The sequence below is a fragment of the Gallus gallus genome, chromosome 12 (genome assembly GCF_016699485.2).
Source record: "Gallus gallus isolate bGalGal1 chromosome 12, bGalGal1.mat.broiler.GRCg7b, whole genome shotgun sequence".
NCBI lineage: Eukaryota > Metazoa > Chordata > Aves > Galliformes > Phasianidae > Gallus > Gallus gallus.
In genome coordinates this window covers 6,544,238-6,561,637 of record NC_052543.1, presented here as the reverse complement: position 1 = coordinate 6,561,637, position 17,400 = coordinate 6,544,238, and the positions used below count along the sequence as shown (strand labels likewise).

Below are 17,400 nucleotides of genomic sequence, written 5' to 3'. Positions count from 1 at the left end.
GGGTCGCACTCCCGCTCTCAGCACAGCGCGGTGCCCGCAGCCGCGTGGAGGTGCGCCTGCCGCGCAGGACGCGCACTGTGGCGGGGCACTCACACGCGGAGCAGCGGCGCGCTCGGCGCTCCCTGCGCCCCGTCCCCCGTCCCGCGGCGCTCCCCGCCCCGCCCCGCCGCGCCCAGGCCACTTTCTTTACCGAGTCCCCGCGGGTGGCGAGGCGCAAAACCGCGCGCCCCCCCCCCCGAGCGCGGAGCCCCGCGGCGCGCAGCCCGACTCACCGCGGCTCCCTCCCGCTGCCCCCGGCGCCGAGCGCGGAGCTGCCGCCTCGCCTCGCCTCGCTTCGCCTCCCCCTCCGCCGCCGCCCGCCCCAGCCCCAGCCCCGGCAGAGGAAATATTGCAATGTTGCAAGCTGACGTAAGGACATTACAAGGAAAGGGCTACATTTCGGAGTGTTTATGAAAAGCCTCGGTACTGTACTGTCACCAGGGGGCATGCAATATAATGCATTTCGCCAAACATTTTGAATAATAATCATTTAACAACAACAACAACAAAAAAGCCCCGGTCCGGTCGGCGCTCGCGGAGCCGGAGGAACCATGCAGCCAAACTTTGCGAAGCCCTTTCTTATTTTTCTGACATTGCTCGCTCGCCCTTGAGGAGCCGTAATTGCATTATCTGATTTTTTTTTTTCCCCCCTTCTTTCCCCCCCCCTTTCCCCCTCCCCGCTCCGTCTCTCGACATCGCAAATTCGCTCGCGTTTCGGAAGGAGCAGCCGCCAAAGCTACCGAGCGGCAGGAGCCGCCGCCAGCCCCGCTCGCCTCTCCGCGAGTCCGGTGTTGTTTTGAAGGGAGCTAACATGGCGACGGTGCCCGTCTATTGCATCTGTAGGCTGCCCTACGACGTAACCCGCTTCATGATTGAATGCGATGCCTGCAAGGACTGGTTTCACGGCAGGTAACACAAAGAGATCGGGCCTTTTCCCCCCTTTCGCCGCGGTCCCCCCCCTCTCGCTCGGTGCCTTTCGCCTCCTTTTCTCTCCAGGGCAGAGCGCGGCGATGGTGCCGTTGGAGCCGCCGCCGTGTGCAGTTTTCCAACAGGCCTTTTTGGAGAGGAGGAGGAGGAGCCACTCTGCCCCCGTCTCTCTCTCTCTCCGCGTTGTATTTTTTTTTGTTTTGTTTTGTAAATTTTCCTTCAATTCCCCGCACAAAGCCCCCCCCCCACCCCCCTTCCTCCCCGGGGCTCCGGTGTCATTGGGGTGGGTTGGGGGGGGGGGGGGGGGGGCGTCGTGCTTCTTTTCCTCGGGGCGGGCGCCGCGGGGTGCGCGGAGCGGAGCGCGGACCGTGCCGCCGGCCGCCCGAGTCCGGCTACGGGGCCGCTCCGCCGGCCGGGAGCGGTCGGGCCGGGCCTCGTCCCGCACCTCCCGCCTCGTCCGCTCGGTTACGGACCCGGGGCGGCGGGGAGAGGGCTCGGGCGGCGCGGAGCCGCGTCCCGGGGAGGCGGCGGGGCTCGGCCGCGCTGTCAGCGGGCTCCACGCCCGGAGCTCCGGGCCGGGCGCGCCTCACCCGCGCGGGGATCTCACCCCCCGCGCACCTCCTCCCCCCCCCCGCACACACACCCCGCCGCCGCCGCCGCGCTCCACGGCCCTGTCGGGGCAGCCGGGTGTTTCCCGTCTGACAGGGCTGCCATCGCCGGGCCGGCCCTGCGGCTTAACCCTTGGCGGGGCGGGGCGCGGAACGAAACGGAACGGGCGGAGGGGAAGCGCGGGGCCGCGGCGGCTCCGCAGGGCGAGGGGAAGCCCCTCCGCGCCGGGAGCCGCGGGGGCGGGCGGGGCGGGAGAGCGCCGGCCCTGAGGCGGGGCGGCGGCGGCGGCCGTGCGGGGAAGCCCCCGGCAGCACCGAGTCCGCCCCGCGCCGCACGGCCCCCGCCTCGCGGGGAAGGGAGGGAAGGAGGGGCTCCCCGCGGCTCCCGGCGCTGCCCCCCGCCCCGCCGCCGCCGGAGGGCCCCGCGCTGCCGCCGGGGGGGAGGAGGGGGGGGGCCGCGGGAGAGTTTGTTTAGGGCGGACAAAGGCGGACTTCGGCCCTCGATTCATTTCGCCCTAAAGCTTTGTCATGGAAAGCGAGCGCGGGCGGGCTGTCGTGCGGGAGACAATGGCAGAGCGGGCGCACTTGAGTTAACGCTGTGTGAAACTGAACTTCGGGAGCGTTTGGGGTTGTTGGTTTTTTTGGTTTTGTTTTGGTTTTGGTTTTTTTTGTTGGCTTTTTTTTTTTTTCCTTCCTCCTCTGCGAGAGACGGGGAAGTTGGTTAAGGACGCGGGGAAGGAGCGCCCAGCGCGGCTGTGCGATGTGTGCTGGAAGCGGTGCTGGCTGTACCCGCGCTGACAGCATCTCCCGCGTGCCCGAGGAGCGGTGCTGGGCTCTGTGGTGAAGCTGTAAGGCTGGCGGGGGATCTGAGCAGCGGAGGGGGCACGGGGCCTTTGCTCAGCCCCAAAGTAGCGCCCAGAGGTGGGTTTCACAGTGAGCAAAACTGAGGCGACCGCTCTGCAAGGGGACCTCAGATAACCGTGCTGGAGAAGCGAGGTGGCTGACGGAGTAAGAAACCACCTGTATGTGTCCCTGTTCGATTTGCTCCGTATTGTATGAGCCAATAAATCATCGGCTGCGAAAAATATACATCAGGATTTGGACGTGGAGAGTTGTCCTGTCTCTTTCCTAGGCACTCAAAGCACTGTTGGTGTTAATGCCTGTATAGTTACCGTACTGCAACAGAAGTGACCGAGGGTGCAAAGCTCTGCGCTCTGACAGCTCTTACAGAGGCTTGCCCATTTAAAAAGGATTCCTTTCTCTTTTCAACATACACACAGCACGTTTCAGAAAAAAAAAAATGCCATTCCTGTTTCGGTTCTGTAGAAGCAGATGAGGGGTTTTCATGCTTCCTCCCCGGCAGTAGCTTCCAGTTACTTCAGTACCTGCAGGGTTCTGTTCACACAGCAGATGTGCCCCCCCCCACTCCTAATGCTGGGCAACGTCTCTGTGGCACTTCAGCAGATCTGACGGTAAACTTGTATTATTAAAATATGAGAAGTAAGTTCAACTTGCTCAGTGCCATTTGGAAGCTGGGAGCAGAGCTAAGCCATCACCATGCGACCGATGGGCGCTTCCCAGCCCACCGCTTTGCTGATGTGCCATTGGAAGTGACCGCTCTGCGATGTGTCCTGAAGGAGTGCTGGGAAGGCCAGGCCGGGCTCTCGGGGCCTTCAGGTCTCACTCATCATGGGAACTTCTGTGATCTTCAGGCAGGATTTCTCTTGTGAGGCAACGTTAGACCTTTCTTTAGAGATCCCAACTCAATCCTCATGTGCTTCCGAGTGGTTGCCTACTCGGTTGCCCACTGAACTTCTGTGTGGCAGGAGAAACTGGTGCACGAGAGGCTTTCCTCTGTTTTCTGGTCATTGCTCTGGAGCTAGGCCTGCATGCTGCGAAGTCACTGCATTAGCACATAGGGCTGAACTGATATACGTGGTGCGTAGGTTTTTTCTGCCAGACGAAGGCGTCCGTGTTGGTTTTGCGCACCGGTGGTCATGGGGTGTTGCTGATCTCTAAGAAGAAAGAAGAAAGACTTCTTCATCATTGGCTCTGTTCCTTTCTCTGCAAAGCTTTCAGAGGCCCTTTGTTACAGCTCCATATGTTACCCATCATCAGGGCCCCCAGCCGCTGTTTATGAGGCGTACTGAACTGTGCAGCCACCGGCGTGTTCGCAGAGCACTGCTTTGCGGCTTCTTATTAGACCGAGTTTCAGTCCTCTCTGTGCTTCCAGCCCTGGAGAGGACAGGGAAGGGCTTAGAGACAAAAGGAAAAGAAATGTCTCTGCAGACAGTGGAGCGGGGCTGTTGGACACCGCTGTTTGTAAGGACAGAGCCTTTGCCAAAGAGATTCGTAGAGCTGGGGTGCTTTGACACACCGACACTTGCGTTCCTCGGGAGTCGTGCTGGTCCTGCTGCTGCCTTTCCTCTGCTGTACCTAAGCTGGCAGAACAGTTCTGTAGCACAGCACTCCCAGATTTCCCTATTGCAGCGACCGTGCTGGATTCCTCAACTTCAACTTGGGAACCCAAGGAAGGCACCACCGAGGTCGAATGGGAAATCCTACAGCCTGTATTGACACAGTGACAGTGGTCTCTGGTAGCTGTGGTCACTGAATTGACATGGCAGAATCATTTGTCAAAGCATGCAGTGCCTTGTGAGCAGCACCACCTTGTCTGCTTCTGGATGATGATGGTAGTGGTGGTGGTGGTGGTTACCACCTCTGAAGCTGCACAGGGTTTAGGAACTGCCCCTTTTAGAGATGCCCTCTTCTCCTGTGCACCTTTGCTGCAGCTGTGGTAGTTTTGCTGGCAGTTTGTGGATGCAAAGTCTTAACAGGTGGATGTAGTTATACTTAATAGCAAGCTTTGAACTACTCAAGACACCTGTTACTGGAGTTTGCAGGACTCAAGGCAAGGTGGGTTGCTTTGCTCAGGTTTGTTTCACGAGAAACCTCTTCTGGGTTATTCATTACATCTGTAGGTGGAAGGAGGTGAATTATTTATTTCTCTGCAATGGTTGTTTTGTTACCAGTACTTACAATATGTATCTGCTCTTTTTGACGCGGGAGGATCATACAATCTCTAAATAAAGCGACCCAGAGGAGATTCAGGTTGGATGTTAGGCAAAATTTCTTCTTCAAAGGGTGGTCAGGCTCTGGAAAGGGCTGCCCAGGGAGGTGGTGGAGTCAGCCCTGGAGGAGTTAAAGGAACGTTCAGATGTTGTACTGAGAGGCATGGAAATACTGGTGGGAGGTGGATAGTTGGGCTGGGTGATATTGAAGGTCTTTTCCAACCTTACTGGTTCTATGATTCTATTTTTATATTTATTTTCCTGTATTTCTTTCCAACTTACTGCCGCTGTTACAGCTGAAGTGATATCTTAGTACTGTTGTAAAAGGTTTAGCTAACTAGATGTTGTTATTGCAATTTCTATAGCAGCACAGGGTTAGGATGATTTTTAGCTGTAGAGTCTCGATGCACAGAATGAACTCCATCTGGGTTAAGAAACACTTGTTGTTGCATTGCAAAAGTGAAAACTGTGTGTATGGGGGAGATGGAGCTCTTCTACTGCAACGTTCAGCATTGTCTCTTTCTTTAAATAGGTCTGGCTTTGCCTGGCAGTGTCTGGGTCCTCTCTTTTACATAGCTGCGCCACCAGTTGTTGTCAAATCTGAACATTTGGGTAAAACTTGAAGGTAGGGTGATCTTAACATTTAGGTGATCCTAGAAACACCGTTCAATTTCCCTGAGTGCTGTCCCAGTGGAGAGAGTTACTAAGGTTAATTGTTGATTGTTCAGAAAGCTTGCATTTCATATCGGGAGTTTAGATAGGACAAGGAAGCAAATATTTCATTAGTTACAGTTTAATGTTATTCCAGTTTTCCTGAAGAGTTTGTCAACTTTACAGTCTCTCTTATGCTGGGGACCAACTGGAGCATATATACATACATATAGTTATATACGTATGTGTTGTGAGTATGGGATGTGAAGTTTTGAACTCATGCCCAAATGAGTATGTGTGTGTGTGTGTGTATGTATATATATATATATATATATATATATATATATATATATATATATATAAAGGAATGAGTGCTCCCCAGCAGTACAGGCCTTTGGCTGGGCCGTGCTGAGCTCAGGCCAGCAGCAGCAGGACTGCACCCTCCGCAGGTGCTGCGCTGTTAGCAGGAAAGTGAAAGCGATGTCGTTTCTCAGGCAACAAAAGATCGGTTCTGCAAGAAAACAGAGGCTTGATTAACCAACCCGCCGCATTTTCCTTATTGCTAAATAGCTCTGTAATGAAGGGAATGGATAAAAATATCTTGAAAAAGTGATTGAGGCCGTGTAGCTACGTATGAAGAAAAAATGGCGAGGAGAAAATACGTTCCAGATGCATTATAGGCCTCTTTAGACCCAACTGTTGTTAATGTTACCATAGCATATTTTCCCCTTTCCAATCAATACGCTTTTTCCAGCTAACGCAGCCTCCTATGTTATTTGGGTGCTGCTGATTTGTGCCCGAGCAGCCCGCAGTTACAGGTGCCCGGCTGTGCTCCTGCAGGCCGCCTGCCTGCAGTGACCCTGCGGCTCAGGAGGAAGGCTCCAGAAGAGCGACGTGGCTCCTTGTTGTGCTCAGAGGGGTAAGATTCAGGAAGCAAGGTTAGCCTAGGAGGTGTTCCCTTCTGATAGCATATCCACAGCGAAAACTAATGGCGTTCTTACAGCCTGGCTAGTTGTCCTGCGTACGGCAGCCTGTAATAAAGTGAGCACAGGCTGCAGCCCGGGTACAGTTTGTACAGCTGTGTGATTGCACAAGGACTGAGCAAACACTCGGTGCCTGGAGCAGTGCAAAGCTGGCTTCGCTCTGCCCTCGTGGGTTTGCATTATGTTGTTGGGCCTCAGCGTTGGCGGGAGGGCTGTGATTCGTGCCCATGCCGGAGCAGCGTGCTGTGCTGCAGGCTGTGCTTTCACTTTCACAAGCAAGGGACCTTCCTGCTCAAAGCTTCATTAACAAAACTTCATAGCACTTACAAGCATTCCACTTCTGTCACTGCAAATGTAAAACCCTACGAGTAACACTGTATTCTTGTTACAGCATACTTCCAGTGAACAAAACTCGTCATCTGCATGGCGCTGACCTCCTGGTTGTTAGGGCTGGTTGTCCTGCTTGTCATGAGTTCTGTATATAAAATAGCTAGTGGTTTCCCAGGACGTTTTATGAAGCAGAGCTGCGATATGTGATAGAGGTGTGCTGCTGGGGGCTTGCTTTGGGCTGGTACAGTGAGCAAACTCTGGAGTGAACTGGATTTCTCACAGTAGCCATTTTCTCTGCTCAGTCTGCAGCAGGGAGCACAGCCGTGTGTGTCTGTGTATTAGAAACTCCTAGACTTTCCGAGTGATATAAATAGTAATTCCTTTCCAGGTTTTTATTTGAAAACAATAAGGCTGTGCACGAGCTATTTTAGGGCATCATGCACCATCTATTTTGAGACATGATCTTGCTGCTCATTGCATCCAAATACCTTTCAGATAGAGTATACAGACAATAGTCAGGTTTCTAGCAGATTTCTTTCATTCCCTGATTCTCCCTTTTTTTTTTTTTCAGGTTATCACCTGCTTAATTACCATGTTGTGTAAATTATGTATCTTCTTACTTGCAAAAATATATACTTGCAAAACATATAAAAAAATACTGTAGGCATGAAATGACACCAGCCACAGATCAGTGAGTATTATGCTTTAAAACAAGACTTCCTAAGCTGTTAGTCCAGTGCAATCTGAGGATGCAAATGTACTCAGGATTTTTTCCAGATCCTCTAATTAATACATAGGATTTATAACACAATTGCTGCTGCACCTCTCTTTGTGATGGCATTGTCATAATAACACGAGATGCAGTTTAGGTTTATCCTCCACATAATGGCCAAATAGCTCAGCCACTCCTGACAGAAAATCACAGAGATGGGTGGTGGTGTCTGTGCTCATTGAGGATGCAATCTGGTCAAGTGAGGAACTCTTGCAGTCTGTTCTGCTATCTTGTGCTCTCCATAGCTGGAATTCCAGCCCGGGAGTGCATCCAGCACACGAGGAGATAATTTCCTTGTGGTCATGGAGAAGTGAAACCCCCTTCTGGCTGAGCTTCTGCAGGCATCTGGTGGGGATGGTGTCAGAGCCTGAAGAGAGGAAGGATGCTCTGCCCACCGCCTCCAGGGCAGATCACTGGGAGGGATCACCTGCTGCTGCTGCTCAGGCTGCAGCTTAGCAGTGGGCCCGCAGCCCTGAGCAGAGAACAGAGGCTTTCACTCTCAGTTCCATATGCTCGCAGTCGCACAGCTGTGCAGGTCTCTAACGAGAGCACATCCAGCACTTTTATCCACTGCTTTTAGTAAGCAATCAAGTCAGGCACAAAGTTAAGCATGAAAAAGGACCACAGAATTTTAAATATGAAAAGCACTTCTGTATTTTGTATTTTCCATTATTCATCTGATCTCTGAGAGCGCTTGCAGTTACACTTGCCCTTTTGTTTTTAATGAGTTGCCTATGGATTCCATTTCATTTTCCTCCTGTATATACAGTACATTTGCTCTCAGGGAGAGCATTTTTCCTCTAAGTTTTCATCTGGCACAGGAGTGGGGAAGAAAGTGAGATATTTGAGCTAAGGATCATTAGTTGTGATTTCTTCTTCAGCCTCCTTTCTTTGCTGTTAACATCTCAATGGTAAACAGCAGAAAGGTGAAAACTGGCAGGAATGTTGTTCCTATCTTACATATGCCATTCACTGGCCTGGAAAGGCTGGCTGTGATATAGGCAAATTATAGTGATTTTTATTATTTTTTTTAATCTAGTTAATACATAATCATTACTAAAAATAATAATAATACTCATAATCTTTCTGTGTTCCTTCTGGCTCAATGGCACTGTGCACTGTTTGGACAACAGGATGAAGCCTTTGGCTTTCATAGCGTTTGCACATGTAGTATGTGTGATTATGGTATGTATTTGTGATTGTTCGTGTGTATAAAAATACACTTATCAAATGTGAGCCATGTGGTTATGATTTACCCTTTCGGCTCAGATCTTTATTAGTACTAATTTGGTGTGGAACGGTGTCTCATTGTAAATTTCTAGCAATGGGTACATCAAAGTCTTCAGCGTTCCGATCCAGATACAACAATGAATGCAAGTGTTTTTCATTACCTCCTTGGATGAGCACAGAATAACGTGCGAACACGTGAAGCAGCCAGGTTGTTTTTCAGGAATACAATCTGAATAACCAGAGCTGCAGCGATGTTTAATCCCCTGTATTGAGCATCTCCCCAGAGCCCATGGATCAGGCATGAGGCTGAAGTGAAAGGGTTCAGCCTTCTGCTGTTGTGTGGCTTGGGTCTGTGCAATGGGAGTGTCTCCTGGGCCACAACTCTGGCCATTTGTGATGGAGAGAAGAACAGCAAACTTGCAGGGCTGTTGAGTACTTTTTCCATCGTCACTTCCGAAATGTAAGTCACAGAAGCACCATCAAAAGCAGCAAGGCTCAAGAACAACCAAGAACCTTTATGCTGCTTTCTCACTGTGTGTAATCTAGCTAGAAAAGAAGTCCACAAGGCAATCTCTCAGCAATCTCCATTCACTCATGTCTACTCTTTGTGTATGAAACAGTAATGCTTGTACTTTACTTTTAGTTGCTGAGTAGGGATTGATCACTCTGAAGACTTGCCTGATTTCTGAACTGGATACAAGACCTCTCAGATAAACTTTAATATTAGAAAGTCGTAAAGTGTTGGAGAATATCTGAGTAAGATCACAAGGTCGTTTCCTACAATGGAATGCAGGACTTCTGTCCTGCCCCTGTCTTGCTTGGATAGCTGAGGTGATCTTGAAATGCTTAGACTTGTTCTTAGAAGACCTGATAGATTCACAGACGTTAATGCTACCAGACGGTGTTCTGGACTCTTACACATTCTTATCAAGCAACCTCACACATCTAAAGTTGAGGAAAAGTCAACAAATCCTTTAACAGGCTGTTTCAATGGTTTATTGTTTCAGTTCTGACAAAAAAATTACAGTATTTCCCATCTGTTTGCTTAGTTTCTGTTTCTGCATGTGATATCTTGTGTATATCTTGCTATTTTGTGTGTTGAGCCCGCTTTCTCAGTCAGACTTTTCCATCAGCACATTGATGTCCTCCTGCTAAGAGTCACCATCCTTCTTCAATCAGAAGATACATCTGTTCTGCTGACTTTGGCTGAGAAAGTAGTCGAGCATTTATTGTAGAGTCCAGGAAAGAAATATGCTTACTTTGCTACTTCTGTGCAGAGAGCTGATTTTTGTCCACACTCCGCTGAATGTTTTCACATACCTTCCACTGAGCAATAAATGTGTAGAGCAGCCAGATGGGAGTTCACTGATAATTTGTTTTAAACAATTCAGATCTGAAACCTGTTTTCTGCCTTTTGAAATACGTCATGAATGTTAGCAGAGGGCTCTGAGTTTTCAGAAGCTAAAACCATCCGCAGTGTGGTGAGTTCACAACTGTTGTCTGCGTGTTTCATGTGCAAAGTATTGTGTTAGTTGGGGTTACATAACTGAGTTACTGTTATGTATGAGAATACACGTTCTCTGGTCAGTCTATTCTAATAGTGAAGGCAGAATAAAGCGTTGTGATAGAACTTTAGAATCCAGCAGGGTGCTCTGACAGTGCCACAGGAGAATGATAATTTCTGAGCCCTATAGTAGACGTACCAGAACTGTGAAGGTGAAATGCCTGTGAAATACTTGCTTCATTTGGAGAGCAATTCTCTGGGTTTCCAAAGAATTAAGAGAAATAATGTATTTAACTTCTTCAGGATCTCTTGGTCAGGTGTTCTGTGCCTTCTGCACCGACTTTGTCTTCACGTTGTACTTAGAATACTATAAACTGTGTCAGAAGAGGTACTGATGGTTGTTGGTATTTACATCCACAACTGCATTTCATCCTATGATGTTAGTTATGGCCTCCTGTAATTTTACTCTCACTTTATTATTATTAATGAAAGCTATCCTGGATTACTAATCATAGAATTATGGAATGGCCTGGGTTGAAAAGGACCACAATGACCGTCTAGTGTCAACTCCCCTGCTGAGGGCAGGGCTGCCAACCACCAGACCGGGCTGCCCAGAGCCACATCCAGCCTGGCCTTGAATGCATCCGGGGCATTCTAATGACGTGGATATTTTCATTGAAATGCACCTATTCCTTCTATAGTAGCTATAGATGAGGCCTACAAGATCTTGTGGACTAAGTAATAATAGCCGAGCACTATGCGGGGGAGAGGCTCAGTGTTGACAAAGCAGGTAACAAGGATTCAGGTAATGACACGCTGCCCTTTGGGTGCGTATTGAAGCAATTACCCAGCATCATGCTGGAGGAGCTGCCCTGCTGCAAGAGGTGTCCTCAGCGCTAAGCAGGCAGCTGCTGCTCTGACCACATGCAGTCATTGGAGTGCGGTAAGGTGATTTGATATGATGTTCATTCCATCATCAGCACTTTCACCCATTACTGCAATGCGGTTCATCTTCCATCTGAAACGTTCTGTGACTCTATGACTTCACTGTACCATTAGAGTTGGAAGGGACCCCTAATGGCCATCTGGTCCAACTCTCCTGCACTGAACAGGAACACCCATGGCTCCATCAGTGCTCAGAGAGCATGCAGCCTGACCTCGGGTGTCTGTATGGATGGGGCACCACCATCCCACCGTGCCCTGCACTGATGTGCTGCAGGGTAGAACTGCTATCTCTGCTTGGTAGAACTGCAGAGCACAAAGACGGTCTGGATTTAAGTTGCTGTGTAAGCTATGAGAGTCGGAACTGTGCATTAAGTATGTTGGCAGTTTGAAGACATTGATATTTTCGGACACACTGGTTAAACATGGAGATTAAGGCAGAGGAAATGGAGATGGGGCTGCAAGATTTTGTTCCTGGCTTCGCTCCTCATTTCCTCCTGAGTTTCTGTCCCACCAGCTGACCTGTCTGGGGTTTGGATTAAGTCTCATGCATGCGGTATGGAGTCTATTGGTAACAAACTGATAGCAAACTGGCAATAACACTGATCCATCTTACCTTTAGGGTGCAATAACATGTAATTAGAACATAGCAAGTGATTCGAACTCTTTGGATAAAATATCCCTTGTACTCCTCGTAAACATTTAAAATGTAAAAATGACAAAGTGAAGAAAATGAATGGCTCGTATCTGTAAGGGAAAGGGAATGAGGGTTGTCCTGGCAGGTGTGGTCAGAACAGGGCCAGGAGTTTGTTAGGAAGGTGGGATAAAAGCGTGGTGGTCTGTGTTTGCTGGATGCCATCCTTAGGGCTGGCTGGGTTGCTTCTGACCCCAAACTGTGCAGTCACTACTGCAGTGCTCTCCATCTGCCGGGCAGACTTGTGGCAAGTGTGTATAGATGATCCTTGTAACATTGTGCCCTGGTGGAAGCCTGGCAAACTTGTAATTGCATGGGCCCTTCCCCCACTACTTAGTATCTTAAGCAAACCATTTCTTTAAGGCAGAGCATGTATCCCGAGCTTGCTGTGCAGCTTGGCAGTGATACGGCACAGCAGAGGAGTAACGAACCGCTGCGATCTGTGTGTGTGTGTCAGAGCACTTAGCTCCTGGTACACGTGCTGTTTGTGTCAACAAATCTACAGCTTGCAGTTCATAGAATGCTGCTACCAGAAGTTGGGGAGTGTCGTTTGATCACTCCTCTGGGTCTTTTATTATTATTATTATTATTATTTTAATTTCATTTTCAGTTTCACTTTTTCTCAGCAGAAATTACCTGCTTTCACTTCGTAAGTAGCTCAGTGGTTTCTTATCGGCTGGATTTTACTCTGGCTCGCTGTAACCAAGAAAAAAGCATGTGAGCTCATCCTCGGATGGTGTGCAGTGATCATGCTTTTCTGCTTTTGGGGCTGAATGTGGTCCACCGCCTTTGTTGAGTGCTGTAGGTATAGGTAGATGCTTGTTTCAGATTCACTTTTAATGTCCCCTATGCCATCTGGGGAGTAGGTAAGAAAATTGGTGCCGTTAGGGTGGCTGTGATATCCAGCAGAAGCCATGTGCAGAACAGCTTTGAGGACGTGGTGTATATCCCCATCTTACACTGAGTTTATCACTGGTGTGTCCCATTCACCAATTAGGGCAGCTCCTAACGTGCCTCAGCCGCTCACAGCACTGGGAGCAGGAGCTGCATGTGCCGTGCTGGAAGTGCCCCGGAGTGCTCTGTGAGGTCAGGCTGTGGCTGCTTGGCCCAGCTCCTCGCTGCTATTGCACGGAGCAGCCTCCCACTGTGGGAGTGCTGTGATCTGCAAAGGGAAGGAGAGGGAGTGCAGCAGAAGGAGCAGCCTGGAGATATAAATAAAGCCGCTACACTGTGCGTACAACTAATCTGCGAGATAACCACCAAGCTGCTCCCTGACTCTCCAACTACTTTACTCTGATATACAATTTATATCACTTGTTGTAATACTGCTACATTCTTTCCATTTAAAAAAATGTATTACTGTTGCTGAAATTAAATTAATTCAGTGCTGTTGGAAAGTTACTCAAAGGGCTGTAATAAGCAGTAACTGTAATTGTTTCTGTGTGCCTTAAAAACAAAGGACAGCTGGAAATGCCAATTCAGCATATTGTGTGTAATCAAAGATGCTGGATGGAAAGACCACTGAGATCCTTGATTCCAACCATCAGTCCGTGCCTGTGACCGCTCCAGATCCATGTCCTTCAGTGCCACATCTTCACGGGTCTTAAGCACCTCCAGGGACGATGACTCCAGCAGCTCCAAGGGCAGCCCATTCCAGTGTCCGACCAGTCTTTTGGAGAAGTTTTTCCTAATGCCCAAACTTGGACCCTCCAGGCACAACGTGAGGCCATTCCCTCTCATCCTATCGCTGTTATGTGGGAAATGTCTCTGCTTGCTTCCACCAAGAGCAGAAGCCCAACAGGAGGCAGGAGGAAGAGGAGACGTGTATTACCTGCTCCTGTGACAGCAGGAATGTTTTCACTGATATGACAGAGCTGATACAATCTCTGTTCTGAGTACATTTTTCCTGCATTTTCATGGAGAGCTGAATCATGTTACAACAAAAAGCAGATTCAAGCAAGCCTGGTTTGTGGAGTGCTTCTGAACAGCACTCGCACCGAATTTAGCGGTGTTGTGCTTTCAGGGCCCATCTGACTGCTGGCGGTCGCGATCTGAAGCTGTCTGCTGCTGCTTTCGTTTTGTTCTTTTTCAGTTCTGTGTTCTGTTGCACTCTTGGAGCTAAGCAGCTCTTCCCAAAGCAGAACCATTTACTTGAAATGCAGAACACGGCCAACATCAGGCACGGTTCAGCTGCACTGGCCAGTTTGTGTTCCCACGGAAGTCGGTGGCAAAATGCCTGCTGATGGGAGAACAGCCCCGTCCTGCCTCCTGCTTGTGCCACAGGCCTTCAAGGGAACAGAAATAGAGAAATTTAAGCACGAGCGGCTGTTATATGCACACATGTCCATGGCTGGTTCCCACAGAGATTACTGAGAGCAGAACGTATCCTCAGAAGAGCAGAATTTAACTCATGGGGAATTTCCTACTCACAAATGTGTCAATGCTCTGCAAAGGCTCTCGAAAAGCTGGAGTGTTCCTCAGAGCCTTTGCTGAAACCTTGGCATTCTGCAGCTTTTCGGGTCACTGCTGTGAGTAAACTCCCCACAGTACTGTGACTTTGGTACGACTGAGGGAGGTAGGCATGGTAGATGGCTTACCGCTATGAAGCTCAGCGAGCGTATGTGTGCTTAGATGTGCTTTTATCGAGGGTGGGTGTGCAGACAGAGGAAGGCTGCTGTGCAGCAGAACCGTTCTGCAATGAACATCCGAGGGGAAAGGCAGCCTGCATGCATCTGCAGCTTTCACTCTTTGGTAATGTTCTCCCTTTCAAGGAGAAGCAAGGCGGAGCTCTCATTTTGTGCTGTTAAGCCACAAGCTGGGAAACAATATCAACACTTTCATGCTAAGTTTGTAAAATGACCTAAAAACTGTCTGGAGAGAAAGAGAAAATGTATTGTTTCCCCTAGAACAACTTAAGTAGCTTTGGAAATGGATGGCGCTGGTAACAGTTCTTTCTCTTACTGCATTTGAGTTCCAGTAAGTGTAGCATATTGGTACATGCAATATAACTTTCAAAGGTAATTTTAAAGCGTAGCATTAAACAGAGTGTTAATTTTGCTAAGGAACAGTTATGGGAATGAAAACAATGTTTCACCTAAGGCTTAGCAGAGAAATAACTGGAGTTCTGTATCACACGCGTAGTATTGTAGACAGAAGGAGCCAGGACTGCAGGTGTATGAACAATTCAGCGTGTTTATGGAGACGTTTAATCCATGTCTCAAAATGTAACATCATTTTGTTTTTTACAGTTCTTTGGTAATTGGAAGTCTGCTTCATAAATTGCGTGCACTAAATGTCAATTTGCAGGCACGGAATCAGTTGAAGCAAACAGCAATTTGCAGCAGCGTAACTCAGCACGTACAACAGTGCAAACTCAAGGCCATCATTCAGTTACTAATGAAAGTGAGTGTTACTGCAGAGCTCAGGTCCTGTTACTTGTCCTGTTCCTCTGCAGCTCAATGTAATGCAGTATTAAGAGATCTCCAGGGGTTCCCCTGTTCGTTTAGAACAAATCAGTTGCATAAAGGTGAAGTTAGCAGGCCTTAGCACACTTGGAGTAATTTGAAAGTAGACTAAAAATTGCCGGTGGCTGATGTGTTTCTTACTGAAAACAAATTAGTATCTCCTTTATTATCTACTGGAATCATATGAAACTTGAGGAAATTGGTTTGGGGCAGGTTACTTGGGATTCTACCACTTGAATTTGATTTCAGATATGCTTTATAACCTTTGAAATGTTAGAAGGCACAAAAACACAAATCCACATAAAAGATGAGGAAAGCAGTAGGACAGGCATCTTAAATGTGTGTAGTTCTGCTGCCAGAATAAGACCAGTGTGACACGTAATGCAACCTAACAGCCATTTCCAAGCCTGTCTTCCCACAGGGGTAACCAACCAACGAAGGAGGTGGTGGCAGAGGCAGCAGCAGGAGTGGGAGCAGTGGGCTGTGATGGGCAGGTGGGACTGCTGCTGTGTGTTCCCCAGAAATCCAGCTGCTCCCTTATTCCAGTTAAAACACCTGGGTAAATCAAGTTCTGGTACTGTTTATGAATTCTTCCTTCCACAAATTCAAACTTGGTATGCCAAGTGTTTTGCCCAGAACCCTGAAGCTCCTGATCTTCAGCTGCTTTTAGTTTGCTTCGGTTTATGCTTTACTTTGGCCAAAACTACCTTACAGACAACATCTTCCTTTGGCAGTTTGTTTAAATGTCAGCTGGACTTTGATATGTGTGACTTTAGAAAGTGTCGGGTCTTGCTTTGCTTCTGAATAGCTACGAGACCAGAAATCACTTCTGACTTTTGGTGAGGCCGCTGCATGCCAACCAGCTGTGTAAATCCCACTGCACGTGCTCCTGGGGTAAAATGGCCATGAAACTCTTTTTTCCCAGCAGAAGATCGGAATCCTGATGGCTGCAGCCACGTCTGCAGTGCTGCTCACATGAGTAAGCGGCGGCTCACCTCAGTGGCAGGGGAGCAATGCTGGGTGGCGCCGAGTCAGCCTCTGAGGTTTCAGCCCAACGTAGAGCTGAAAAGACCAGCTTTGCGAAGTACAATGTAAGGATAATTTATAGCAAATTAATTCTCTAGGAGTTGCTTATCGAATCCCTGAGAGCTTGTGCCGTTGCAGTGCCTAACAGGCGACTGTTTTTGTCAAAGCAATGCCTTTGGATGAGTTACTCTTCTGAAAGCGGTAATGAGTAATTTACTGGGACACATGCTAATATGTTAAGTAGACGTGCTCTAAAATTGCTGATAAACAATGATAAACACAAATTAATGCAGTGCACAGGAGGAATTTATGCAACAGCAGTGCTCTGGGCCCTGTTTCCATAAATAGAGATTCTGTTGAAGTCAGGAGGGAGAAAAGGGGCTCTAGGACACAGCCCTGTGGTTCAGTGTGGTTCTTATTGAGTGTGTGTGTAGATTTGACTGGCTTTGCCATAGCATGCCACATTTACTGTCAGTTGAGTACCACCAATAGATTCATCATTAGTTAGGTTCTTTTTTTTAGGTGTTTTTTGTTTTGTTTTGTTTTCGGTGTTGTATTTGTTTATGTCTTTTACATATGCTTATAGGGGAGAAAAATCCTGTTTTCTACTACTTATAGAACATACAGCTGTTGGGAAAGAGCTTGTTTTGCTTTCACCTGTTGTCACATTACGCTGAGCCTCGTGTTTCTCTCTGTAAATCAAAGCATCGCCAACCTATTATGTCATACAACTTAATAGAAGTTAAATCAATACCTTTGCAGACCAAGAAGACACCAGTCATACCAGTCAGTCAATGAAGTGTGTACATTCACGGCTGAATTTCATCAGGTGGAGTAAATCCTTGTGACTCATTATATGGACATAAAGGGCACCGCTACGTTCCATGTCAGCCCAGTGATTTGTTGTAATGTCTGAACTAAGGAAACCTGTCTATTTTACAGCTCTGAATAAACAATTATGACTACCATGTTTTCTTTCTGATGGTGCAGTTTTGCTCTGTTTTCTCTATCACGTATAGTATCTATCATACTGAGATATTTATCCTATCTCCATACCAAAGGAGAAAATGTACCATCTCCATGGTGGATGTCGTCAGCAATGAGACAATGAAGAGCACTGGGTGGGCAGAATGGTTTCATATTGCTGTACCAGTTAATA

General features: G+C 48.4%; 1 protein-coding gene across 2 annotated transcripts in view; it reads left to right on the top strand.

The window, feature by feature from the left end:
- Positions 1 to 411: 411 nt before the first annotated feature.
- Positions 412 to 17,400, top strand: part of PHF2 (PHD finger protein 2) — an 81,904-nt gene continuing 64,915 nt past the window's right edge. For both annotated transcript variants that reach the window (XM_015293436.4, XM_414324.8), the window contains exon 1: positions 412 to 948. In XM_015293436.4, coding sequence (XP_015148922.2) covers positions 851 to 948 — 98 coding nt within the window. In that variant the 5' untranslated portion in view covers positions 412 to 850. The remainder of the gene's footprint in view (positions 949 to 17,400) is intronic.